Consider the following 27,917-nt stretch of genomic DNA (forward strand, 5'->3'; position numbering starts at 1 on the left):
TGCAAGGGGGGGGGGGGGGGGGGGGGGGGGGGGGGGCCTCCGCCATGAGCTTCTTTTAATGTCACATTTGTTTAAAAAAAAAAAATCCCTTTTCCCCCTGCATAAAATAAGACTTTGGCAACTGTTTATCAGTTTGTAGGAAAAACGTATCAATGGAAATGTTTGCTGCTCACAGCCACCACGTCCAGGTGGGTCACGGGGGAGAGGGGCCGTAAATCTGTGAGCTGCAGCACGACTCCGGATCACGTCAATGCCCAAAGAAACAAAGCATGACGTTTGACGCTACAAAGTCAAAGCCACCCCCAAACCCCCTCCACACGCACACACACACACGCAGACAGAGAAGAGTGGGACGTGGGGTTAAGTGTAAGTTGTGAGAACCTTTATCAGGCAAAACAGTCCCGCTCCATAGAGACAAAAACAAACAAACACTCCACTCCTTGTTGTTTATTAGCTGGCACACCGGTGAGGGTTTCTCATTGGCACAGAGGGTTCATGATGAAGGCGGAGCTACTGATCCCCTGAGAGGCACAGCGGGGACTGGTGGATGCGGGTGCAGTAACGAGCGTGTGGAGCAGAGTTCTTCTTCCTGATCAGTAGCTTGCAGTCCACTGTGTCGTAGTCCACTGTGTTTGCATTTCAAACACACAAAAACAACGCAGACTCACTGGCTGCCGTCGGTGTTCTCCACCAATGAGAGGCCTTGGAGCGCCGGCGGCTGCAGCAGCATCTCCCTTTTGTATGTCTTTGGAGGGAGTTTGGGGAGTTGGGGGCTGCAGTTGTGGCGTGGGGGGACAGGCGGGGCGATGAAGGAGACAGGAAGCGGGTAGAGGCTGTTCTGGCTGGCGCTGAGCGGGCAGCTCCGCCGGGGGATGCGGGGCGACGGCGTGCTGGGCGGGGTGTTGGGCGAGCTGGGGGAACTGAAGTCCCAGTGGTATCGGCCCACGGGGGAAGGCTGCATGTTGAGGGGGTAGTTGATGAAGATCTCGGGGGGCCGCTGGGGCACCGGGGGAGGCGTGTCGGGCAGAGGGTCGCGGGGCGGCGGAGGAGGAGGGGGAGGGCTGGGCAGGGGGCCGTCCATTGGGGGGCCGTTGTAGACCAGCGGTCGAGGTTGGTTCCTCGGCAGATGGGGGGGCAGCCGGGGCGGGATGGCGGGGGGGCTGTCGGACCTGGAGCTCAGCTGAGGCAGAGAGACGGATGCAGATTAGCGTTGTGTTAAAAGACAAAAGACAACAACCCAGCGTCATTGAACATGTCTCCCTGATGTGCTCAGTGAGGGTCAACATTTTGTGCACTGTGGACGACGTTTATACTGAATACCTTCACTTATTCAAAATGAATGAACAAACAAAGAAAATGAAAGTATTCAGCTTGGCAAGAGGAAAATGGAAAAACAAAGATACAAGTAAACATTGTAGTCTCCAAAGAAAGTTGGACCCACACTGGCAGTCAACACACCAGTAGAATATAAATGTAAAGGCAAAGTATTCCCATCGGGTAATTTCTGAGGAGAGGTGAATTCATTTAAAGCAAGTTATTATTATACATGTACCACTAACAGCATGTTATGGGTGAGCGAGCTGACTGTACCAAGATGGCCGCCATGTGCGGACGTTATACACTCCGCCGTACGACATCTAGCCTTTATCTCACTCTCTCTCTCCCTCTCCCTCCCTCTCTCTCTCCCCCCTCCCCACAGGAATCTGTGAGTCCCCTTTAGGTTCTGGAGACGTTCAAATTGCCCAAAACACACCCTAAAATTAATCTCCAATACGTCACGTTAAAAGAACTGAATTGTTTTTTGCACTCACCACAAATATGTTCAAACCTATCAAACCGAGTTACAGCTGGAGCATGGAATGCTCCCCCCCCCACCCCCCCCTTTGGCAGGGAGAGTAATTACCATGTGGGAGAGTTCATAGTGACTGAGCAGCATCTCTCTCCAAGTAGGTGCTCCAGGTAAACAAAAAAAGAAGCAAAGAAACTCTGCGTTGAGAGGAAGGATTAATGAGGGAGACTTGGAAGGGAGAGCTAACGTATGCGGCCACATACAGAGAGCTTTCCCTGGCGGCGACAGGCTTAATCACCCTCGAGTCAACTGGTTTGGCGGGGGCTTAAAAGGTAACAGACATCCATTTATACGCAAGAGGCTCGCAGCACGTCTTTAAAGTGTCCTAATTATGGGTATGACTAGTGGGGAACGATTCACGGGTCTTACTTTGGCTTCAGACATGGCGTCCTTCCTTCGCGGCGGCAGAGGTGGAGGCCTCTGCTGCTCCTCCCCGAGCTGATGGAGGCTGCCACAAGACGCAGACTGGAACTCTGAGAACAAGAAAGAGACACTTAAACAGCACGTATAAGGGATCTTGATAAGGAACTGCTCACTGTCACGGCACATTGATCACAAGGTGAATATAGGAAAGATTCTCTGGAAAGTTGAGCAGAAAGCAATCAGAAAATAAAGAAATCATTGAAAACAGAAAAGCCAAAACTCACTTGAAGGCGGAAGAAGGACAGGAGCAAATATGGAGTTGCTACCTGTAAAATTTAAACGGCGAAGATGATTGATTTGTCAAGAAAGGTGCCTGCTCTCATGCAGAAACAGCACAGTTGATTCTTTGCAATGATAAAAACAGCATCATGTGGAGCTACACCTCCATCGCACAGCCCACCACAGCTAGAAGTCAACTCACCGCCATACGAGCTGCTGAGGTCGTGATCCATGAAGACCGAGCTGAGGTCGGAGGAGGCCGACTGTGGGGGGGTCGGCGTGTTCGGGGAGGTGGGCACCGAGGCCGACGCCGGCATCTCCGGCTCCGTCTCGGCGATGCTGCGGAAGGTGATCTTATGCGGGGGCTCCCTCTCCAAGGCGACGGGGTGGCACTTCAGGGTGCCGGAGGTAGACGTTCGCACGGGCCGGATCCCGGGGGATTTCAGTGGGTAGATGGTCTTCCTGGGCTGCAGGACGAGAAGCACAACCGGTACAACGGACTGTCTTCCTCTTGCAAACTGCCCACTAAAACATTTGCCAGTCTAAAGGTCTCCTTGCTTCAAAGCAAATTGTTAAGACTGCAGCAGGCAAAAAACAATCTACTCCGGCACTCCTGGTTTTATCACAAAGGAGTATCCTGTAGAGTCTGTGGTCATAACGACTTTGGGGTTCATCCACATCTCTGTTCACAAGATGCAAAAGAACATATCAAAAAAACGAAATCCTAAAGAAATAATCCATATCCGGCAGATTAGTCAGAGTAACAGCACATGTAACATGTACCAGTCCAAAATGTTGGACACATTTTCTCCTTCAATGAGAAAGTGTGTCCCAACGTTTGACTGGTACCGTTTGTTGACCTACGGCCATGACTCATATACCAAGATCCAAACATTGTTTTCTTCTCCTATCTGCGATAAATGTGTATCAGGGACTCACTTCAGGCCACAGAAACAATGCAGCCTGGACACTTACAAATCGAGGAGCCTGCCTGCAATTCCGTGGCTCAATATCCAGAGACATTTTGAACAGGTAGTCGGAAAACTCCTTCTCGCTCCTGTTGCCCATCGGGTTCAGGTTCTCAAAGAACCTCTGTGCAAGAAAATGACAACATCAGAAGAGGATGTTTTAAGTTAAGGATTGGAGAGACATTTTGAGAGAGAAAATGAGAGTAGTGAGCGCTCACCCTGATGTCGTGCTCCACCTTCAGACAGTAGGGCTGGTTCTGATACTGCTGGATCTCTCCTGTGATTTCAGCCACTTTCCTCCTCTTGCTGAAATTGATCAGCTCCTTGCCGTGACGTTTGAGGAAGTCTGGGTTGCCCTCCTCAGTCTTCAGGATGTTGGTTAAATATATACCTGGGCATGAAGACGTGTTATATGAACAAAATACAGGAATGGAGAAACTTGAAACTCTTGCTGGGTTAAATATAAATAAGGGTGATATCATAAAAGACTCACCAAAAAAAGGCACACAGGGTGGGTTTATGGACTTGAGTTTAAGCAAGTATTTCTTAAAGTGGTCCTGGCTCAGTTCCACAGCCTCTTCCAGGATTTTCCTTTTCCTCTCTGGTATTGCCTGCGGCACAGAAGGGAGTAAAAGTCCCATTAATTATGGTCTGAGCCTGGTATTAAGTTAAGAGTTAAAATGCATGCCAAAACAATAAAGAGATGTTTCTTAATAGCTAATTCAATAAGGCTGATTAAGGCCAAACAACAGCATCTCAACATGCCAACAGTGTGCAAGTTGTCAATAAAACCTTCTTTCCCTCCCCAATAAATATAAAGGCACCCCATAGCAATTCTAAATGACTACAAAAAAACAGCCTTTAAGATTGTTAAAGCTTCCTCTTAAAATCAGAAAGTTCAGAGTCTAAAAATGTAACGCTGAGCGTGTGTTTCCCTTTAAAAGGGTTAGTAAATACAGATGATTATCCCTTTTGATTTAGACTAAACATGGACTTTCCCATGTCCAAAAGGTCAAAGATTGTTCGTTTTTTGTTGTACCAGCCCCAAAGTAAGGATCTATAAAAAGGAGTTTATTGGTGGGATTTTCTTCTTTATCTCCAGGGGTTTAAAAGTATTAGTTAAATACATGTTTCTTCTGATGGCTCCAACAGTTTTCCTCACCTCAAAGGTGTGGTCCAGCCTGTAGACTGGGACGGAGTTGATGGCACTGACCACCTCCAGGACCCCGTTAAAGTTGTTGAGCTCCTGGAAAACCTGCAGAATCTCAATGACCCGCGATAACACGGCGACCCTCTCTTCCAGGTTCATCGTCTCTACGATGCACCTGAGAACAACGCACAAAAGGTAGACAAAACAAAAGTTGTTCCAAGACTTTAGAACCAGTTTGGCATGGGATCTTAAATAGGATATTTGGATCCTGAGACTCACTTCTCAAACCACAGTGTGAGGTTGGTGGTGTGGCGGATCATGCGCAGCAGGTTCGGCGAGTTCTTCTCTTTGTCCTCTTTGGTCCAGACGCTGCCGACCAGCTCCGACGGCCGGACGGCTCTGTTGAGGAACACAAACATAATTTTTCTAAGGCAAGGAAACAACTCTGAACCCGAAGGCGTTTATACTTTCCCTTGAACAAATATCTCACCACAACCAGAAAAAATGCAAAAGATCAAATGAAGCTCACCTGTAAAGCTCAGATTCGAGCAGAGTCAGCTGCCGGGCGATCTCTATGGGATGAAGGGTCATGAGGTCAAACGTGTCCACGTGACCCACTCTGCAGATGTGCCACTCGATGGGAGGAGGCGGGCTCTCGAAGGTGATGTTGTGGCTAACGCCATTTGACTGCGTCTGCAGCTTCCTCCTGATGATCTTATTGATTGACTCAACCCACTTTCTCATGGACTTGCCTAAAAAGAAAACAGTGTGTAAAAATCTTGATGCATGTTGAAGCAGGTGTAAAAAAAAAACTAAATCTCTCACAAACAAGGTTGTCTAATTAATGTTGCATGTGTTTTTTTAAATTTCAATTATCAGAGACCTCATGCATACAACTTGTGTCATGTCACAGGACAACAGTGTGTGTAACTTTCTATTGTGAAACAACTTTTTTTTTTTTAAATTGACGCTCTAAATTGAGCAAAGTTTGTTCAAAGACATTTGAACGGCGTGTAGTTGTGACCTCTAAGCTGAATCTTGGTGGAGATGTACTCCTCCAATCGGCTTCTCAGCTCTGGATCGTTCTCAAAGTCGTAGAAATGATGTTCGACCCACTGACGGAAAACGTTGAGTACCCTGCGAGGTAAAAACAGTATTACAGCATTAATTGATTTATATATACATACACACACACCTAAAGGATTATTAGGAACACCATACTAATACCCCTTTGGCCTTCAGAACTGCCTTAATTCTACGTGGCATTGATTCAACAAGGTGCTGAAAGCATTCTTTAGAAATGCTGGCCCATATTGATAGGAGAGCATCTTGCAGTTGATGGAGATTTGTGGGATGCACATCCAGGGCATGAAGTTCACCACATCCCAAAGATGCTCTATTGGGTTGAGATCTGGTGACTGTGGGGGCCACTTGAACCCATTGTCATGTTCAATAAACCAATTTGAAATGATTGGAGCTTTGTGACATGGTGCATTATCCTGCTGGAAGTAGCCATCAGAGGATGGGTACATGGTGGCCATAAAGGGATGAACATGGTCAGAAACAATGCTCAGGTAGGCTGTGGCATTTAAACGATGGCCAATTGGCTTTAAGGGGCCTAAAGTGGGCCAAGAAAACATCCCCCACATCATTACACCACCAGCAGCAGCCTGCACAGTGGTAACAGGGCAGGATGGATCCATGTTCTCATGCTGTTTACGCCAAATTCTGACTCTACCATCTGAATGTCTCAATAGAAATCAAGACTCATCAGACCAGGCAACCTTTTTCCAGTCTTCAACTGTCCAATTTTGGTGAGCTCTTGCAAATTATAGCCTCTTTTCCTATTTGTAGTGGAGATGAGTGGTACCCGGTGGGGTCTTCTGCTGTTGTAGCCCATCCGCCTCAAGGTTTTGCGTGTCGTGGCCTCACAAATGCTTTGCTGCATACCTCGGTTATTTCAGTCAAAGTTGCTCTTCTATCAGCTCGAATCAGTCGGCCCATGACCTCTGACCTCTGACATCAACAAGGCATTTGCGCCCACAGGACTGCCGCATACTGGATGTTTTTCCTGGTGTTTTGCATTGAAGCAACTGCCGTGTGATTGGTTGATTAGATAATTGCATTAATGAGAAATTGAACAGGTGTTCCTAATAATCCTTTGGGTGAGTGTATATATCGTCCTCCACGTGTACAGTATCTCACACAGACACACACACATTCAATTTCAAGTATTTGTAAAAACTGTCTCCATTACAATATTTTCCCTTAAAGTAAAACTGACCAAAAAACGGAAATAAACATGTTCACCCCCCCAAAAACTTTTACCCTTTCTTGGACAGTTGGTGGGGAAAGGTGTGAGGGAGATACATTGTCTGAGATTTGTACCATAGTTGTTGCGGTTTTAAAAAACAAAAAAGTACAAAGCATTACCCTCATAATGATGATGATCAAAATGCCAACCTTGTGGGAGACAGGTGTATGCACGGCAACCATTACACATGCGGAGGAGCTCTAGCAACTAAATTGTTACTTTAGATGAATCAAAGAGTCGATGAGTGAAAGAAAGCTTGGTAGAATAGACACATTCTGCAGACAAAGTTCTTCATTTAACAGTTTTTGGCTGCTGGCCAGTGTTTAGTCCTCACCCCGTCAGTTCACCATTTTACAGAGTGGGCATTTAAAAATAGAACATTTATTTAAAGGGCGAACGCTTTGCTTGAAGAGTTACTTTCATGTACTTTTAGTCTCCTGTATTTGAAGTTGACTGCTGGACCACATCGCAACTATGCTTAAATAGAGAAGGACCATTGTCATCATCAGAGTTATAATGTCTGTTCTGAACTCAGCCTCATTACAGACTTGACGCGATCTTTGGACGTGTCACAATACATGCGATATACGTTACCAGAAGACATTTTGTAAATCACAATGTAAAACGGCTCACTCGTGTTTTAACCGTTTCTGAAAGAGTTTATTCCTCCTGCTCTTAACTGCAGCAGTGGTGCAGTCTGATTCCGAGAAGCTCTGAGTTTTTAATGGTACTTACGGGACTATTCCTGACAGTCACTCCTTATAAGGACACAGAGTCTAATGCAAAAGTAATTCTGTGGCACACGGAGAAGGTTCAGGCCTTAACACGAGAATGTGAAAGAGCCAAACAACAGGAGACAAAGAGAATCAAGATCTTTTGTGCATTTTGAAAGGCCTTGCCGGGAAAATAGAAAGAAAGCAGCTGAAGATGGAAGAACAACTTTTTACATTTAGTCTACAAGTTGTGAAACCCAACAGAACAAACTCCTTGAAATGAAAAAACATTATGTAACAAATTGTGTAATGCCACCTGCAAAAGTAACCTTTTAAAACATTCACCATCGGACAATGCACTTAAAGTTGATCCCTGCACATTTAAGATGAGGCGAGAAATAAACCCAACTTCCTTTTGTCTCATGACCCCCATTCCTTCTAAATAGGGCTGTGATGCCAACTTCTTTGTTATTTTCATCTAACAAGATGCCACTTTATAGGATTTATGAGATTTATCTTCAGAAATATATACAATATAAAAATACAAATATAAAATTGAGACTAAATGTTTTCATTTGTGTAAAAATCACAATCAACAATCTTTATCTTTTTCATTGCTTAGAGCCATCGTATCTTCACCGGGGTCCACCATGTTTCTCCAGAACTCTCCTTAAGTCTTCAGCACACTTGTGAAATGCGGGAAAGTTTGCTGCCAAACGCAAAACCAGCCACCTTCTAAATCGGCGGATCTCGTTTACAGTTTTGGAAAGTGAGGAGGGAGCAGCGGGGTATTCGGTTGGTTGCAATCCGCCCCGCCCTAAATTCTACACACTTGCCCTTCAATTAGCGATGAGATATATATATGAGAATAATTCTATTCAGTGAGACTCTTGCAGTTGTCTGTCTTGGTCTCTGGGGAGCCTCACGGCCGACAATCAGCTGGGATCAGACGGTCGCCGTACCTGAGTTGGACTGGCTGCACGTACTCCTTGCGAAATCTCTGGAGCTCGGCCGCCATTGGCTGGTCACCGTTCCAGAGAGCCTGGCGGTCCTCCTCAGTCGGCTCTGGCTCAGGGATTTCAATCCTAAAAGGAAAATAACCATCAGACGTGTGATATTTCAAGATCAGGGCACCCACACCACCACGTTGTTGACGGATACATTGCCCAGAAAAATACATTTTGCCGTATTCCTATCTGAACAATAACAACAAACAGCGGCCTCGTTAAATCATACCTGTCTATCAGCAGAGCGAGAAGCTCCTGTGGTTTGCAGAATGATCGGTATGTTGTAAGAAACGTGCGCACAAAGTTAGGATCTACAAACAGATGAAACAGATTAGATAACAAACGGACAAATGAAAACAACACAATATATCCTTGCAAATAAGTGTAAGAAACTCTTGAGTAGAAAGGCCTATTGCAGCAGCTTACCAGCATACATATGGTAAGTGAGTCTCTCTATAAGCTTGACCACTGTGCCGGCCTTAATGATGGGGATGCCCGTTTTGCTCTGCACTTTGTCCTCAAACACAATATTCTCCTCAGAGTCCTGCACGGCAAAGCGGTAAACCTCGGGCGAGGGCAGTCTTAAAGGATGCGCCTGCTCCTCGTGCTGCAGCACCGTGTCCAACATGCGATCCAAAGTGGAGCGGTACTGCAGAGTCACCAGCCCCGCCATCCACGCCGCCTTGTCCTCCGCCGTCCGTGCGCAGAAAACGGCACAGTTCTCATCCTTTCCGATGAGTTCAAAGGCGTGCCGCTGATCCCCAGAGTCCTCGCGATCCACGATGCGGATCTTCCTCAGCACGAACTTCTCCTTTAGACGGTACTCCGCCCCGCTGCCCGAACCCGGGAGCCGTGAGCTCTGGTTGGCCTTGCAGCTGATCATCAGGCCGTCGAACAGGAAGTTGTGTCTCTCGTGCTTGGCGCCGGCTCGTACCAGTGGGCCCTCCAGGATGAACTCGCTGCAGCACTGACCGATGTCTTTCCCCTCCCAGCCGTCGATGCTCTTCTGAATCTCGTTCATGCGTTTGATGGCGAGCTGTTTGCTACGGACCTGCCTGCTGTACAGGCGGTACATGGGCTCCCTGTGAGGGAGGAGCGAAGACCGAAGAGATCAATGCATGAAATCAAACATCAAACCACTGGAATATCACAGCTCAGTGGGAGGCCCTGCTGCTTGCAATACAACTGCTGAACTACTAACTACTTTCTGCCATTTGGTCAACGGCACATTCAATAGCAGACAGAATGAATGGTGAGGCGTACCCGGGTTTGCGGCGAGGCTGGTGCTTGGCATATATGCGCTCCACGCTACATTGGAGATTTAGCAGCGCTGTGATCGCCTGTTTCAGACATTCGCGGTCATCTTGGTCTTGACTGCGCTCCTGAAGTTGCTGCAAAAATGCCAGAAAGCAAACACGTCGGACATATTGTTGCATTTTCATGATGCAGGATATAGAGACGGGTCATAGCAGGGACTGCACATGTGTTACTGATATTATCAGCAACGGCCGCATTAGCTGAGCCAAATTGAGAAAATATGGTTGAGAAAATATGTCTGTGTGACAATCTTAATAGAGTTGGTAATTTAGTTGGTTTTGTTCACCACTCAATTAGTTGATTTTTTTTTATTGCAAACTTTGTTTCTCCAGAAATAATCACATAAAACCACCACTTATGTTGTGTTTAGCAGAGATATGTTCATTAGTTTTTTTTAATAAGTTTAAATTGACAACTTAATTAAAAAAAGACCAAAACAATGGATCTGCTAAATAAAGTATTTCAGTGAGATCTAGGCAATATACAGAGACATATGTTAAATATGCCACATTGCTGAAACCTTGAGCAAAAGTTTTGAACCGGACATGGTTATGCCACAAAATGTCAATCCAGAATGTTTACCATTAAACACTAAGCAGCATAATAATTAGCAATAACTAAATAAATAAGAACGTATCAATTACCAGTAAAAAACTGAAACCAGTAAAAATGTCCTGTTTGCGTAGCGAGAGTACCTGTAGCAGCTCAAAGTAGTGCATGCAGTGGTATACTGGGACCATCATCAGCTGTGGAAGGACATACTGGACTGCCTCTTTGAACCCATCTGCAACTGACTGGAGACACAGAAGAACTGTTAATGATGGACACAGAGTTTTTTTATTCATTTTTGTTGGTTAAATGTTTTCGGTTTGATTTGTTGGTGAACTTCTACTTCTGGTCGGATTGTAATAAAAAGACTGGTGAGGGCTGCGGAAAATCCCATTCAATTTTTACACGGCTCCTAATCGTGGATTATGATTCACTTATGGAAATGAAAATATGGAATAATTCAGTTTTATTATTTAGCACAACATCTAAAGAAAATGTTTAAAAAAAAAATACAGGTACTCTTGACAGAGTAGAAAAAATATTTTAATACAATAGTCCGACACACTGCGCATGATAGAAGCAGAGCTGTGTGGACCAGATTATTGAAATGTTTCATAATGTAAGAGAAACTGAAGAAGGCTGCAGGGTGGCGAGCGATGGACGAGGGAGAAGCGGCTTGAGGGTAACCGGAGAGGAGGCCGTCAGAGTATCCATTTAAATCTCCCGTTCCCCTGATAGACGACTCAGAATCAATATGCTTCTACTACTCAGACGCCACAGCAGCGGCCGGGGGAGGGAATGAACAGGGACCGTGTGCACGGAAAAATAAAAAAAAGACATCAGCTGGCTGACGCAGGCTGATGGACAGCCAGGGGAACAATGACCTAAGTTTAGATGTGTTTTGATACGTCAGCAACCTGCAGATATACAGACAGCCAGCATGCTTTAGAGCTGCATCATGATCGGCACCACTAGGTTTTTATATAGATATACACTCAAGTAAACGGAGCATCGGTTACAAAACAAACTGCTTGAAGCATTTATGCTAAGCTAACTGGCTTCTAACCACAGCCAATAATGAATAGTATTATTATCAATGGTGTTTATCTTCTCATCTAAAACTGAACAAAAATGAATATCTGGCCATTTTCAAAAATGTCCCCCTCTAGTTGGGATTGATTGAACAGTGAATGAAAGTTTTGATAGTAAATTGAATTATTATGTGTATTGGGAAAGTAAAGGTGGGTCTTTATGAATTCATAATAGTCCAAAAAGATGTTATCCAGTGAAAAATGAATGTGATGTAAGTCACTTTGTAAGCTTAATCCAAGGCACTTTGTATTAAGTAATATTTTTTTCTTATAGGTTTTAAAAGCTAAACTTGTTATCCTTGACAAAAATGCTATTTGTGTACAAAATGCATAATGAGCCAATGTAGGTTATCTTACTCGAAAATAACCTGCTTTAAGATCCACAACCAAACACACGCATTTCAAAATGTTAAAGACTGTGAGGGGCCTCTGATCCGAGCAGATTAACTGGAAATAAAGTGGATACTGTGTTGGATAACGTGTTGAAACGAGTCTCTGCAGGAGCACGCGTCGGCAGCTCGACTATGAACACAAAGCGCGGTAAGAATACGGCGCAGAGCCACTCGGAGAACAACGTGTCCACGTCTCACACGCACAGCGCTGCGTGAACCCAAGTCGCAGGTCTTTTGCAGTCTTAATCCACAGCTCATTTTCCACATGAAAAGCGCTTTGAGCCACCAGCCCCCTCCTGCTGTTGCTGCTGCTCCTCCTCCTCTTCTTCTTCCTCCTCCACTTCTCCCTCCCCAGGAGAGAAACGGCCCGCAGTGTGGCAGCCTGTTCTATTTTTAAAAAGGCGATGTAATTTACCCACAATACCAGACGCTGTGGAGTTCAGGGGCTGAGTGCTCGACAGACACATCCATCTGACGAAGGACGGGGAGGGGAGGGAGGAAGTGAGGAAGGAAGGATGGAGGGAGGAAGATGAAGCACAAAAGCTCAAGAGGCTGAGCAGAGGAGCTGAGGCTGATACCAACAGGGGGTTTGATCTGAACCACAGGGGACGTGGTGATATATGGAAGCAGTTACACCGGGTGCAGTGGAGGACAACGCGGATGAGACAGTAGTAGTAAAAATAAATAAATAAATAAAAAGAGGAGTCATCAACCAGCGACGAAACGCAGAGTGAGAGATGCTTAGATAAGATGAACCAATCAGTAGGTCCAGCATCTCAAATGTGGCGACTCGATGGCTTTCTCTGGTTCGCACATCGACCTTTGATCGATTATACATTTCTAAAGGTGTCTTACAAAAATTATGTCACTGGTCAGTCCGCTGAAATGGATTGCCTCGTATCATAATGGCAGTGAACGAAGGTTTGATTTATGGATTGTTGTCCAGACGACTTTTTGAGGATGAAGTCTATCACTTGGAAAAATGTGATGGCGTTTAGATATTTTTTGTCATTATTCAAGGTTTCAATTAGATTCAATGCTTTTACACATTTATTTCCTGTTTTTTTTAAATAATTACAGTTGCAAACAAGTTTTTTAATTTTAAAAATGCATTGATTCATATGCGGTGAATCGCCCTTCATCGCACCTCTTCAGAACACAAGTTAATTAATATTTCAAATAAGAAATTAATTCTACCATCGTATGATTCAAAGGAAACAAAACATTTGAAAATGAGTAATGGTGGGTAATTATATCACCACCTAAAATAAAAGTACTGTTACCATACTTAAGATCAGTTGCCAATTAATTCTTTCTAATAATATGATCTGTATCTAGAACAAACATCGGTACTCAAAGACAGCGACGTTCAGCCACGCTGTTGTGGCTTCATAGAAAAACACCAAGTGAAACAATGCAAGGTGTTTTTAAACGAAAACCGCTGCGCTGCCTCTGCAGTGCAAAAATAAAGCTGTATTTTTAACTCTTGCGGCCTTAACCTCCCCCCCCCCCCCCCCCCACCCCACTTTCATACAATGAGTGTATGAAAATAAACAGTGGGTGTTGGCAATCAGGACAGTGCCATTGGTGTTGCTCTAACTGGGGTTAGACTGGTGGTCGGAGGGTAAACACAGCGAGGCCTCAGCCTGAGCGGCTTGTGGCGTGACTGTCATGCGTAAAGTAAGAACAGGAACAGAAGAAATGTATATCCATTTGATAAAATAGCAGATTGGTGTCGAGAAGCTTGAGAGGAGCGGCAAAAAAACCAAAAAAACACCTCGCACAATAAACGGCGGTCCATGTGAACGGTCCGACTCGCTGCTCTTTGGCCTGAGAAAACACCAGAAAATATTTCATCTTCAAAGGCAGCCGAGCTGCACCCCATCGAGCATAATTCAATGCTATTCTTGTGAAGAATGTCCAAATAAAACAATACGGCAGTAGTGAATAAAGTGTACACAGGACGCTGGATATGTCATGACATGCCCTCAGACGATATCGGGAGGAATTCCACCAGGTCGCCGTCAAAGCAAAACAGGAACAAATATTCATGCACCGTTTGCTCGGTGTGAACCTGAGTGACCCACTTATGCCTTTACATTTAAAAAGGAAACTTTTATGGCATTTTCTTTTGAACAAAGTTTGTGTTTGAGAATGACAGGAGTTGGACACAACGGACACACAATGGATTGACTTTTCTGCGTTGTGTTTCCTTTTAAGTGGCCAGACCACAGAACACCTTACCTGGAAGTAGAGGCCGGCGGTTGACCGTGCCATCAGGTTGTTGAAGTGCTCGTGGAAATCCTTACTGAGGATATCCTGAGACAAGGTCTCGTAGGGGTCAAAAGCCTGCTCCTATCAGCGAGAAGACAGCAAGTCACCAGTTAGTGTCCACACCTCCCAGTATCATTACGCTCCGATGAAGAGGCATCACTGCAAGAGCTACGTCAGAGACAAGCTTGTATCATATGCTCAACATTAGCTCCCCGAATATAAACAAATGCTGCTAATTAACAGCAAGGAATTATGCTTTTAATGGAACGTAAACAAACCATGACTGTGAACACGGCAAATATGTTAACTGTGTCGACAGAATGACCTCTGTGAGAGTCCTAAGATGTGCTTTAAAACGTGGTACGATTCATATATAAACAGAAGAATATGTCTTCTCTTTACACTTCAGGTGGCGTGAGGCATTTATTGTGGAGTTTGCAGGAAGGACGTGAGGTTCCTTGTTCTGGGTCCCTTGCAGATGTAAAACAGCAGTTTGCTAACTCATTTTGCACATTTTATTGAGCCATTTCCTATCAGCACCACAGAATAACAAAAAAGATATGTCTATTCGTTCTTCCTCTTTAACAATATAATGAAAAATGCTTCAAAAGACTTAGATTTAGTCTGCTAGAATGACTTACCACAAACATGTGAAGTCTCACCCAATTAATAAATGAATAGAGGCCTACATCAGATACAACCTGATAATGCTTTAGTTTAGGAATGCAACTCTTAAGATGACGTTTTTTACCATTACAAACAAAACCAAAAGGTTTTCAGCTCTGAAAAAGAGTCGTACCTCTGCTAGATCCTCGAAGCAGCTCCCCACCAGTGGATGAGGGCTGCCATCCGCAGTCATCTCCACGGCGTCCTCGATCAGTCCGAGCAGCTTCACCGTGAGCTCGTGGATGTCCAGGATGTTGCTGAAGATCACCTCCACATCCTACACGACAAGCGGAAAGGTAATGAACAGGTTGGGAACAAGGGTCTGAATCTTTAAACCAGCTCGGAAAGTCTGCTGCGGGGAAAGGGATTAATTACTCTACTTACCTCCTTCTGCCCTTCAAAAAGTGAACTCCAGATTTTACACATCAATGACAGTTTACAGGCACATTTGAGTTGCATGGTGGGTAGTGTAAAGAATACGTGAATCTGCTGCACTGTCATGGTCACATTCATGATCAATAAGTTGTGGTTTCTTCCTGCTAATATATCGTAAGTCAGCCATGTTTCTCATAATTACATAAACAAGATAAATAACATAAATAAACATTTCAAAAGAGCTTCCTGATGGCGAATCACCAGATAGACAAGTACCGAGTTTCAGATGTAATCTTTGGTTGAAATTGCTTTGTAATTAGGTTCACAGTTAGTTGGAACTTGTTGTTTGGCTTTGGAGGGCTGGCAGCAGCTCCTCTATCCAGCACGTCTTTCAGATCAGTATCTGAATAAATCCGTCGGAGCAGGGGTCATCTTACAATGGGTCATTGAACTTTCTCTTTTTTTTTGCAATATTCTCCATTAAATCAATCCATTCGATCAATTAAATATGTTTTATTATCAAATATCTACAGAAAGCACAGCATTGTTGTCAGTAGCTTCACAACTTCACTTAAAGCTGTTGCAGCAATTGTAATCTGGCTCCTATTCTGACAAATAAGGCAAAATGATGCGCTTGAGGTGGCACCACATTATGAATAATGAATGAATTTCAGAGCGTGTAAATATCTTGTTCGTACTAAATATACTCTGACATGTGTGTATTACAACCCAAGTTGACTGGTAGTCAGTGAATGAGCTTGTCAGCAAAGGAAAGAAATGTGTGAAAAAGCGGATGGCAAAGTGTAGACTTTTTAATTGAGTGTGCCGGTCTTCCTCACCTGAGGCGTGAAGATTTTGGGGTTGGAGAGGAAGTGCTGGCGGAACACTTTGATGATGAGGTCGAGCTCTCGCAGGTATTGCCGCTCCTCCGCGATTTCGAGCCTCACCAGGTCGTCGTACGTGAACTCCCCGGAGGACGACGGCTCCTCGGTGCACTGAGACATCAAGCCAATGTCCTCCTCCTGGTCGAACATGTCCATCAACACCTGGAGACAAATAACAGGAAACTATGAATCAAGATGCAAAGCCATTTGTCCCACATCATACAAGCCCAAAACCTGCATCCATCAAACTCTTCGTCAGCTTCTCTCCTCACATATCCTCACCTTGTCTGCACACATGGACACCTTGATGTCCTGCTGGCTGATTTCATAGTGCCGAATGTTGCCAACGTAGTTTCCCGCCAGTTTCAGAATGTCTGCTGATATGTATTCAAGCACAGCCACAATGTACAGGGAAACATTGTAGTCCACTTTATAGCCCAAAACCTCCTGTTGGGGAAAAAAAAAAAAGTTAACACGGGTTAGAGAGCAGTTTAAAACTATTCCTAATATCTGAACCTGCAAGAAGGAGCAGACCGGTTCAGGGTCATTAAAGCATCAGGTCAGGTCCCTGGTCTTTATGAAGAAAATTAGAATAATGTGAGATGTGCTTCACTCAGGTGAGTTACTAACAGGCACGTTAAAAGCATTATTTGTTTTACCTTTATTTATAAAAACATTATTATCAATCAAATCTTCAAACATGCCGCCTGACCACATCCAAACAGGGGATTGGGATTTAAGGAGTTTGGTGTCGGGCCATAGATCTCGAGCTGGGATGCAGAACTAATTGGTCATAAGTGCGGGTGGCTCGTGGAGGTTGCTTTGCTGAGGCAATCAGACCAATGCAGGACTGAAACAAGCCATCAACACAAGGTAAAATAACTTTTACTAAAATGATTTCACAGCAAATGCCGTTTCTTCCATCTAACAAGATGGTGAATCCTGCTACTGTTCATATTCAGTCACCTGAAATGTGCCTTTCAACCTAAATAGTGACTCCCTGAATGAGAAAAAAGTAGCAATGAGAATGTGTTCATTTTGGAGTGTGAGCAGTTATCCGGTCTGGAGGAATCTTTACCCTGAGCAGAGGGTGAATCTTCTCCACGGGCAGAAGTAAAGGGTTTCTCCTCTTGCGTTTCTCAATCGCTGACTGGGCGTCGGCAATCGCCCACTTATCTATTGGGTGGGGAAAGGTTTTCTGGACCCGTTCCTGAAAAAGAAAGAATATAACCAACTTAACACTTGATCAATTTGGAAGCTTAAGGTGATTGAAAGCTGCAAGTATTCAATTGGCTACATGGGATGCTACATGGGATGCGGTAGAATGTGTTCCCCAAAACTGCATTACATTTAGCCAATTTGAAACACACATATGAATAAATATTTACTTCTACGTCATGCACAGAGCGAGGTTGGGCCACACACAGCATGTTGAGCAGCTGCAGGATCAGCTCCTCGATGTGCTGCAGGGCATCCTCCTTCGCCATGAGGTTTGGGTGGACCTGCTTCTGTACCTGAATGATAAGACACAAACGCAGGAGGAGAGATGAGACGCTGAGCATCCTTTGACTTCAGAGTGGGTGTGTCATCGAGGATAAGAACCTCTTCTGCACCACTGACGTGTCCTCGACTGAAACTGTGTACTATCGCAACACCTGGGATGATGCACCAAGACGAGGCCAGGGTCACATTGAATGACGTCAAAGCAGCAAGTACAGGCAAAGACGGATGGAAAACAAAATACTGTATTTGTTTCAGCCAATAACTACAAATCATGCATCAGTCTCATTAAAGATGGTCATTTTTTTACTTGAGTAAAGTGATTAAAAGTGGCTGCCTAGAATATAGGAAAGTAGAACATGTGAAAGTTTCCCACTGCAGTATAAAGTATACAAGATTTCCACCTGCTTCTTTGTGTAAAATCTGGCTGCACACAATAGATAAATCAACTCAAGGCAAATATTCAGCCTCAAATTAAGCTAAAAGACATGTCAAAGACTAAATCTATCAAATATTATCTCTATATAAATGGAATGACATTTAAAAAGGTCTCTTATAGTGATTTATTCAGTTGAGGGTGGAACTGGTCGCGCAGAAGGTGTGGCTGTAGGTGCAGAAAGTGGAGCGGGTGTGGCTTCACCAGGTCTACCAGTGGAAGACAAGAACCACCCCCCCCCCCCCCCCTCCAAAGAAAAAGTTGCCGTCATTCAGGCCGTGCCCTCTTGCAGGAATGCTGTCAGTTGGGATACTATTAAAGCACCCAAAGCAGACTTAGAGGGGAGAAAAAGAAAACGTCTGGGAGGGAAGGAGCGGTGGATAGAAGCACCGCCTAATATTTACTCTCCACTCACAAATGGCAGGTCTGTTCACATGGTAGTGATGGAATTGCCCTGGCATACAGTGAAGTGAGGCAGTACGATGGCAAAACGTTTCCCCCATGACTTAGGAATGTAAGGAGAGTTAAAAGGTCGACGCAGGCAGAGCTTTATGCATTCCTGTGCTCTGACACAACAGAGATGCAGAGACAGGCAGGACTTCCCCTCCGTCTCAAGTTTAAGTCCATTGGTTGAATTTTAAAGTGAGATTCTCACTTGGGGGATTATAAAATACCCCCAAGTTCTCCCAGATCTGTTTTGGATTCAATTTGTGATTCATTAACTACATTCAGATTCTCGTAAAAAAAAAAGAGAAAAAAAAGCAGTAGCTGGAAAATGTGAAGCCTCGGCGCTGGTCTCGTGAATGTCATTTCTGTTTTGATGCACACTCACAAGACCTAAGAGTTATAAATAAGCACATTGAATAAACCCTACGTGGGAAGAAAAGAACGGCGCATCAAAGCGGAAGTAGATTGTGAGATACATATTCTCTCGACTGCAAATAGGCACTTGACCAAATTCCACAGGACACCAGGAGCGGTGAGTCACCCTGCCCAAAGTATGGGGGTTTCCCTCCACTCGGTTTGCCAAATAGTTGGCCCGTTTGAGAGAGGCCCACATCCAACAAGTGTCGTCTCTCTGCAACAATGTCAGGATGAGACAGCGATACACTCATCTGAATGTCATTTGAATGATAGGACAATTGAAAGTGATTTCAAATACAACGCATGCAACCGCTCTAAGGGCACCAGGCGAGCTGCTGGAGAGCAGTAGAGCTGAACTCTGTCCCTGCTTGTAGAGCTGGTACATTAGTAAATTAATACGAGAACAACGTGCTTGATCATTTTCTGTTGTCTGAAGTCAATATTTTCCTTGGTTCCAACGAGGCAATGTTTTCTAGAGTGATAGCTACGCGATTCTGATTAAATGGACAAAGAAATTGAAAAGGGTAAATGTGACAAAATATGTAGTAGAAAGTTCCAGTTTCTAAAATGCAAACCCTGTTTCAGACGGTTACAGAAATACATTGAAACAATTTGTGATCTGGACTGTTGGTTGAACATGAAGCTTCCGACTGGAAATGTGTAACTTTTATTTCTCAAGCAAACAAATAATTGTCAAACTAATCAAATACTCATTAGTTGTGGCCTTGTCTGCACGGATCATAAATGAGTTACACTTCCATGGAAGCAACCTAATAATCAATTTGACGGGAGAAGAGACTTTAAGATGCCCTTTGAGCGAGCTGCTGCTGCTACTGAATCTGTGAGTTCTGTGTGATGGCAACAAAACGGAGGACTGAATGCGGGGCATGTGCAGGTATGACTATGGCTCAGAGTATTTACAGTACCACTGAAACCTGATCCTAATGGGCGATGGATGCTGCGTGGTCTGATACAGTTGGCGTCAGAGACTGAAGTAAGCGCTGGCAAAGTGAAAGCAACAGAGTGGAAAAAGTGAAGGGGGAAGTCCTGCATATGAAAAGCACTCAAAGAACCGGAGACAATAAGAGACACGATTTGTCTCATGGAGAAGAGAGGATTCCTCCATCATCACTGTAAACGTGCACCGACCGATATACGCTCAAGAGAAGGGACTCACCAATACAAACACAGATTTCTTTTACTTAGACCAAGGACAAAGATCACAGCTGCTGCAAAATACTCCAACAACAATTCATAAATGGATTGTCAAAGTTATAGCTAAAAAGAAGAATCATCAAGTATTATCAAGTAACTGAATAACAATAGTCAATATCCGATGCAAATACACTGTATTTTTTTCCAGTTGCAACATAGGGAAAACCAGTTAAGAAATAATGATCAATTTAGAGGTTGTCCTTTCTAACATCTAATAATGAACTGAATGTAGAATATTACCATTTTACCAAAGAAAGAAGTTTTAAATCAAACAAGTTATGGCTGGACTTATCAATAATTAAAATGGTTGTTATTTGCTGATCAGACTCTCTCTGCATAGACATGTTTAGATATGTAAAATTATCTCATGGTATAAATTATCCTTGGACGCCCAATTGTAAATTTTGTATTTTTTTGCTCTTTATCAGACAAAAAAATAAAATGTATAGAAATAACTGTGGGCTCTTTGGAAATGATATGTTCTAGATTGAAGAATTGATCAATCAAGATGAAAATGTGGATTTATATTGAATGCTTCCCACTCTGCTTCTGCATGTATGCAGAGCAGTATCTTGATCATATGTAAGCTTTCATGCACATGCTCCTGTTCCATGTTTAAGGTGTTCAGTTTCATGGGTCAGCTCCATTAAGAAGAGAAAGGATAGTGTACAGGAAGTTCCATTGCCTGCCTGCCCACCCTTCCCCTGCTCTCTCCCCGCATCGAGCAAAGCCCCTGGGGGTGTGTGTGTGTGTGGGGGGGGGGAATCATAGCAGCAGACAGAGGTATCGATGTGCGTGTACGAGGAGGCGGCAGCAGCACCCGTCCTACACACGGACTGGAGCAGAGCCAAAACCGGAGGAGAGAAAACCAGGATTCACCATCAGACAAAACAACGTTATAATCCTCAGAGCCGCATAGAAACAGTAGGATTTGCATCGGTAGAGAGAAGATCCCCCACTGGGCAGAAACTGATCCATGAATTAAACTAACCACCACTGTAATTGTAAAATGACACTCAAATATTCCATAAAAATCAGCAGATAAACCAGTGCTGAAACAATTAGCTCATTAATGTGTTTAAATATAATTTCTTTTTAATGTGAGAGTTCAATGTTTGGCGGCAAACTATTACTTCAAAATAATCATGTATTTACTGGTGGTTTGTCTCTATGCAAGTATCAGTGGGTTGTATTTTGGGTTCTATGCATGAAAATGTCTTTAATGCACATTGGCTACAGCGAGATGCCGTGTCCTCGTTACCTTTGGTTGGATTTTATTTGAATGGAACAGTGTCATCATCGTGAATCATCCCTGTCAAATAAAAATCCAACCTGAAAAGATATTCACTTTACCGTAGTATGAATCATTGAAGAAGCTGGAAATAGATGAAAGCGTTCATTGTTTAGCACAATTGACGAATGGAATAATCAACTAATTGTTGCAGCTTTTTGGTTTCGGTTTTTATATTAGTTGAACATTTTAGATTTTTAAACGATCAATAGACAAAACGAGCATTTTAGAAATTAGGAGTCCATTTATTTATATACAGCACAGGTGTCCAACCCAAGGCCAACAGTGCGGCCCGTTCGGCTATCGCTTCTGACACTCGTTGTGTTTTTTGTTTATATCAATTTGTTTTGCCCTCCCAGTATGCAGTGTTGTTGATCCGCTATGGTTATTGGAGGGGGGGGGGGGGGGGGGGGGGCGCGTCGTCATGACTTGGATTAAAAAGTTGCGTGAAAAGTAACTTGTGAGCCGAAGAAGTGTGGGGACCCCTGCGTGAAGGCTGGTGCGTGGTCCTGCGTCTTTATGCACAATTGTGTCAACAGACTCGTTTCAATTGATGGTTCTTAAACTTTCAACAGCGCCCGCTTGAAAAGTGTCCCCCCCATTGTGGTCTGGCCCACTTGGGATTAAAGTGGGCAGTATCTGGCCCAAAACTAAAATTGAGTTTGACACCCCTGATATACAGAATGAAAAGAAACAGGTTTTTTGATAATACGGGTTCAATTGTGGCTCATTGAGTGTCTCTTGAATGTAATTTTCTTAAAACGTATATCACGTATATTTTAACAACCTTATTTAATACAAAAATATATTTTAGTGTTTATACTGATCAAAAGAATATCATTGTATTAGTTACGTACCATATGTTCACCACACTGAAATAATGAGCCGACAGAAAACAATGCAGCGGACTGTGTAGCTCAAAAGTGAAAGTTAAGGGGCAAAATCTAGTCGTTCAAACGGGAAAAAGCACACACAGCATTTCTCCAAATCTCTGAACCATGGACATTTACCTCAGAAGAAGATTTTATTGCCCCAAAAGTGCAACATCATCAGAAGGGTTGGGGTAGTCATGGAAACTGTAGCAAAGAGCTGCTACGTGCACATAAAAATATGAACGAGTAGTTTAGAAACGGTGTAGTCACTCATTGTGTTACATGCAGTGAAGAGATGCAGGTCACCGGTGTCACTCAGCCTGCAGCACACACTCTCTGCTGGTGGCAAAAGAACAGAAAAGTTGGGAGGTAATAATAGAGGCCGGACAGTGTTAATACAGGGTTAACAATTCTAATTCAATTGATCATTCTCCGCGCTGTGTACAAGAGGCTGCATCGGGCTCAGGTTGCAGGTAATGTGGCTTTGTCGAGTGTGTGTGTGTGTGTGTGCGTGTGTTGGAAAGGTGGGGGTGGGGCTTGTTATTATACCCGAGCATGTGTCACTGTTTGTGATTCATGCCATGACATCATCGGCCATTACAACCAGACTGTCTGGGGAACCATAGGCCAGCCTGAGATCAACTCTGAGACAACAGGCACACGCACAACCACACAAAGACAAAGGGACATAAACAGAGGTACTCTTTGGACACACACACACATACACGTGGCAAGACATACAGTGGATGACAAAACAAAAAAACTCACATAAACACAACAGGAAATTAAAATTCTGAATATTTAGACACAGGCGCACACATTTTATCAGCCCTCCTCACATCACACCATGAGGACAATGGCTGGTGGACGTGCGGTCGGCAGCACGTGGCCTGGTTGTGACCCCGGTGTGACCCGACCTGCTGGCCCGCCTGCCTTCATCCACCCATCCTCTCCGTCTGAGGACAAACTGACGTCTGCAGACTTGATTCAATATTCTAGGGAGGGTGGAGAACGTGTGTGTGTGTGTGTGTGTGTAAAATCGGCCTGACTGTGTAGACGGTGCGTGCACAGGAAGTGCAACCTGTTCCTTGTCCAACCAACACACACAAAGCTCATTTGAAGGACGTGACGGCGAGCTGCACAGAACCGACAAGCTGACGTTTACGGCACTTCCACTTTATTCAAAGTCCTCAGAGCGAAGCATCAACGGTCTCCCGCTGCTATGATTTTTTAATTGTTGTGTTTATAATCTTCGATGAGATTTCTTTTCAGCAAAGCCAGAGAAACACGTCACTGTGCCTTCTATGTGGCAGAAAGGAGCATCCGCAACATATCACCAATAAACCAGTCAAACGCAAAGGTCACTACACTGACTATCACCTTTCTGAGGGGAAAACTGTGCAGACAGTATTTGGGCATCACATCAGGCCTGATGTCTTCATGCGGTCATTTCCTGCTACCTCTCGACTGTGCCATGAATGCAGAAGAATGAAATGCAAATGAAAAAGGAATCATTAAATACAACTCTGCTCAAAACACACATTCAGTGAAGGTGAACTAAAAGTCGGCGCTCTGGAAATGTGGAAAGTCATGTATACTGTCATACCGTGTTTCCCCAATTATAACCGCCCCCCCCAAAAAAAGTCTGTAATAAAAATAAAAAAACTTTGACTATGATGACATGGAGTTGCAGCAGCACTACTGGTATTTGATTGTGGCAGCAATAAAATGAAATCTAATTTAAGTTTAGCTGGAGTAGCTCAGAGCAGAGACGTTTCGGTTCACCGGGTCAATCACTACTTTGATTGGAAGTTTTTTTTATCCAGCTTGACTACAGCTCAACAATACGTTCGGTATGAGGTAATAAAAGAAAACAAACTGCTTGATACACACTAAGACCGGTTTCTGATGCTTATGTCATAAATACATGTTAAACTCTTACTCCTGAACCTCATACGGTAGAGAGCCACAGTAGAGGCTTATAATAATTCAAACCGTCTAATTCTGAAGTGACAACAGCTCGGTGGAGCCTGGATGAAAGTGGAGGCAAGACCAACTCACTAAAATAAAACAAGACCTCAGCGGGAAGCTTCGGCCTGTTGTGAAGTCACCCGGTCAGAATTTTAAGCAACTACTCTGGCAGAGAAGATGAAAGAAAGAAAATACACACACGCACACACACACACACGCCTGTAACCACACCAATCTCAGCTTTAAAGGTTGGCCAGTGAAGCTCAGTGAGCTCCGCAGCATTGGCCTGAGCTAACTCAACATGGCAAAGGAATGAAACCGTAGCTGGCAAAGCCCGGCCTCCGGGGGGGGGGGGGGATAGAACAGTGCTTATGGCCTGTCGTAGGATTTCAGAGAAAATTCAGTCTCACTTATGCAGCAATTCTACAAGTCCCCCCCCCCACGTCAGCTGAAGGTTACACTTCTTAAACTCAGCCTGGGCGATCAAAGTTACTTCCCTACTCTGCCTCTCAGGAGCAGCCGCTTATCAACAGGTGTTTCTTTAATCGTTCCTCTAAGCAATAATCCAAAATACGTTTCAGGGACGGAGTCACCCACTGATGGTTCCTTCAAACAAGGACCCCCCCCCCCCCCCCTAACCCCCCACCAGTGGACAGCTGTGAAAAACAGCGAGTCACAGTCTGTCAAAACCATAACAAAACTCGCTTGCGTCATTCTCTGACAGGCTTTCCCTGCGGCAGTTGTGTAACAAGTTGAGACAATGAAAGCGCGGCACCTCGGCCCAACACTTGCTGGCTCAGTTTCACTTGAATCACCACCTCTGCTGAGTTACGGACAACAGACAGAAAAAAGAAAACTAAATGTATCAATAGTTCTATGTTGTAATTGACTACAAAAGGGGAAGGAGGAGAGGATCGTCTGCGCCAAAAACTGATCTGAGCAAAAGTCGAAAGTGAGCGCTTGAAGCGCAGATCAAGACATTAGGGACACTGAGAAATGTATGTCATGCTCTGAAAATAAACTATGCTAGCATTACTTCTACAGCTATAAGATGATCAGTATATCAAACTGCACCTATTTCCAAATAAATCAACATTGCGATAAGCTGCATAGTATTACATAATAAGAGCCATAATGTAGTCTAGACAACTTGCAGGTAAAACATTGCAAAATAAACATTTATCAACAATGAAACACGTACATATTCTAGTGTTTCTTTTTTCCCTCAGGAGAGCGTTCTAGGCATAACATGATGCATCATAAGAGGGGAAAGATGAAGCTGTTGCATTAGGAGGTGCCAGTCTATATAAACATATGAAGGAATCTGAAGGTTTGCGTACAGGCCGATTTCAAAGCGAAAGCAACATGCAGAGCCTCTTTGGGTCTCTAAAGGGTGACGCTGGCTGCATGTAACAACCGAACAAACACATTTCCAATGAAACAAAAAACACTCTTTTTGTGTTCAGTTCGCCCAAACTCTGAGTTTGCAGAGACAGAAAAAAACCTGGTCATGACAGGGAGAAGCCAAGATGATGCAAGAAAAGCGAAAAAGACAGTCAGAAAGGAAGCGATACGGTTTAGTCCTGCTCCTGCTGACCAAGGACATTCAAATCAAAATGTTTCCTGTTCTCAAAGTTGGAATTAGATTCATGAGAATCATGTCCCATTTCTTTGTAATAACCAAAGGAAATTTGAAATGTAAGCAGGATAAAAAAACGGTGTGCTTGCACCAACCATGAGACATCTTCTCTGTGAGAACAAATGAGGAACCAATAAAAGAGTTTGACAAAGGCTTCCAGTTAGAGGCAGCGGTTTCAAGGAAGTTTCAGTTCTTTTGAACTTAGAGGTAACACCAGCATCCTGCAAGTTATTTGTGACGTCTGTTTACCCTCAAAACTATGAAACACCATAAACGAATGAAGACACTATACAAACTGATCAAGATCATTCAAAAGCATCAATAAAACCGTTCAAGAAGGATAATGTCTGCTTGTTGCATTCATATATGGTTGAATTGCTCAACATAATAACAACGATAGGAACATGTTACATTACATTACATGTCATGTATACTTCTTATGGCTGTGGATCAGACGCGGTTATAAACTTATGACCAAAGTTTGGTTCAGGGAGGAAACCAGAACAGCAACGTTACCACCATGACACTAGTGAATGTATGGGGGCACGTCTTTTGAAAGGCATTTGGGGGACTTAGTGAGGAGTAGTAAGCGTAGTAATCGCGTTATTACCTTCCGCAGCGCTTGCACGAAGAGGCCTCTCCATTTGTGACTGTTCTCGTCACTTGAAAAGTCGTATATCTGCTGGGGCTGCATTGCTGTAGCGGCTCCTGGCGTTGCCGTGGTCCGGGCTGAACTGTCAGCATCGGCCCCGGGTAGATAGTCCTTGTGGGTGGGTCAGTCCAGGGCAGGCACGGCGGAAAAAAAGAGTCAAACCGTCTCGCTTGCAAATATGAAGAGTCTCGCTAAACCGCACTGGAGGTGCGCAGCCGAGTCAAACGGAGAATAATGAGCTACAACGCAAAATAAGCACATGTAGCTGCAAAGTTAACTCGCTAGCTCGGTGGCTAGTGAGGCTAGCCTAGCTGCGGCTGTAAACACGGGACAGCGGCTAACTAAAAAGCTAGCGGCTAACAACAAGGTTGCTAAGTGTCATACCTGCTACTTGGCGTTTGCTGAAAAGCTTTTAACACGCACGCCGAGTTCAGTGTTGAGTCGCGACACGTGGGCTCAGCGTGCTGCCAGCTAACTGCAGATACGAGTTATGTTTGGTTATTTGCTGCCTAAACACCTGTAACGTTAGCAGGCTAGCGTTAGCCGACTAGCTAACTATCACCACAGGCTGCTACTGGCCTTGATGCGCTCCGAGTTTTATGTTGGGGCACACGACCCGTTCGGCTCAAAACAAGGCACACTTTCTCCTACGCTGTTTACTTCACGCTTAGGCATCTTTGTCCGGAGTGATCGGACGCTAAATCCAACGCGAGTCCCCTCTCCAAAGAGCAGCGACGACTCCGGGGCATTTCTGTGGAGCAGCGTAGCTGAGGAGCAGTCGGGGTGTTTTTGGTTTGAGAAGTCGAAGATGTTCGTACCAACTCCGCCGCCTGTCTGTCTGTCTGTCTGTCTGTCTGCCTGCCTGCCTGCCTGTCTCCCTGCACGCTGCTCTACGCGTCCGCTGTCATTCACGCACGCGCATAATTTCACATTTTATTGGACATAAGATTTTTTTTAAAACAAGGCCGGACTTCTCGTGACATATATAGATATCGAGAGTCCGATAGTGTTAAGAATATAGTTATGTTTATACAGCGATAACATGATAAACTAAGGGAACTGTCCTGGTGTAACAGATGAAACAAAGTCGTGTTGTAAAACATGTTTATGCAAAGATTACCGTTATCGTATAATTTCTCTATATTTTCAGGAAAAACAATTAGCTGAAGCAATTCCATTAAATGAATACATGTTTTGATCCTACAGTGCGTTTGTTGTAGTGATTCCGCCTCCTTGTGGACAGACGGAATAAGTGCAGGTTGCAGGAATTAATGGATTTGCTCAGT

General features: G+C 44.2%; 1 protein-coding gene across 3 annotated transcripts; it reads right to left on the reverse strand.

Annotated features, from left to right (window-relative positions):
- Window positions 1-11: 11 nt before the first annotated feature.
- Window positions 12-27,531, reverse strand: sos2 (son of sevenless homolog 2 (Drosophila)). 3 transcript variants are annotated; one of them, XM_037487381.2, is made up of 24 exons: window positions 27,016-27,530; window positions 26,590-26,742; window positions 17,580-17,705; window positions 17,270-17,401; window positions 16,474-16,638; window positions 16,147-16,353; window positions 15,066-15,209; window positions 14,237-14,347; window positions 10,656-10,754; window positions 9,907-10,034; window positions 9,070-9,725; window positions 8,873-8,954; window positions 8,599-8,721; window positions 5,634-5,746; window positions 5,139-5,361; window positions 4,889-5,008; window positions 4,622-4,784; window positions 3,953-4,070; window positions 3,678-3,850; window positions 3,467-3,583; window positions 2,694-2,958; window positions 2,497-2,538; window positions 2,219-2,322; window positions 12-1,180 (listed from the first exon to the last, which is right to left on the reverse strand). In XM_037487381.2, the coding sequence occupies exons 2-24, from the start codon at window positions 26,671-26,673 to the stop codon at window positions 665-667; spliced, it is 4,011 nt and encodes a 1,336-aa protein (XP_037343278.2). In that variant the 5' UTR covers window positions 26,674-26,742; window positions 27,016-27,530; the 3' UTR covers window positions 12-664. The 3 variants fall into 3 exon arrangements, with proteins under 3 accessions (XP_037343278.2, XP_037343276.2, XP_037343279.2); XM_037487379.2 differs by having other exon boundaries at window positions 26,590-27,530; XM_037487382.2 differs by lacking the exon at window positions 2,497-2,538 and having other exon boundaries at window positions 26,590-27,531.
- Between the last annotated feature and the right edge of the window lie 386 nt (window positions 27,532-27,917).

Source organism: Pungitius pungitius, chromosome 14 (assembly GCF_949316345.1).
Source record: "Pungitius pungitius chromosome 14, fPunPun2.1, whole genome shotgun sequence".
NCBI classification, from domain to species: Eukaryota; Metazoa; Chordata; class Actinopteri; order Perciformes; family Gasterosteidae; genus Pungitius; species Pungitius pungitius.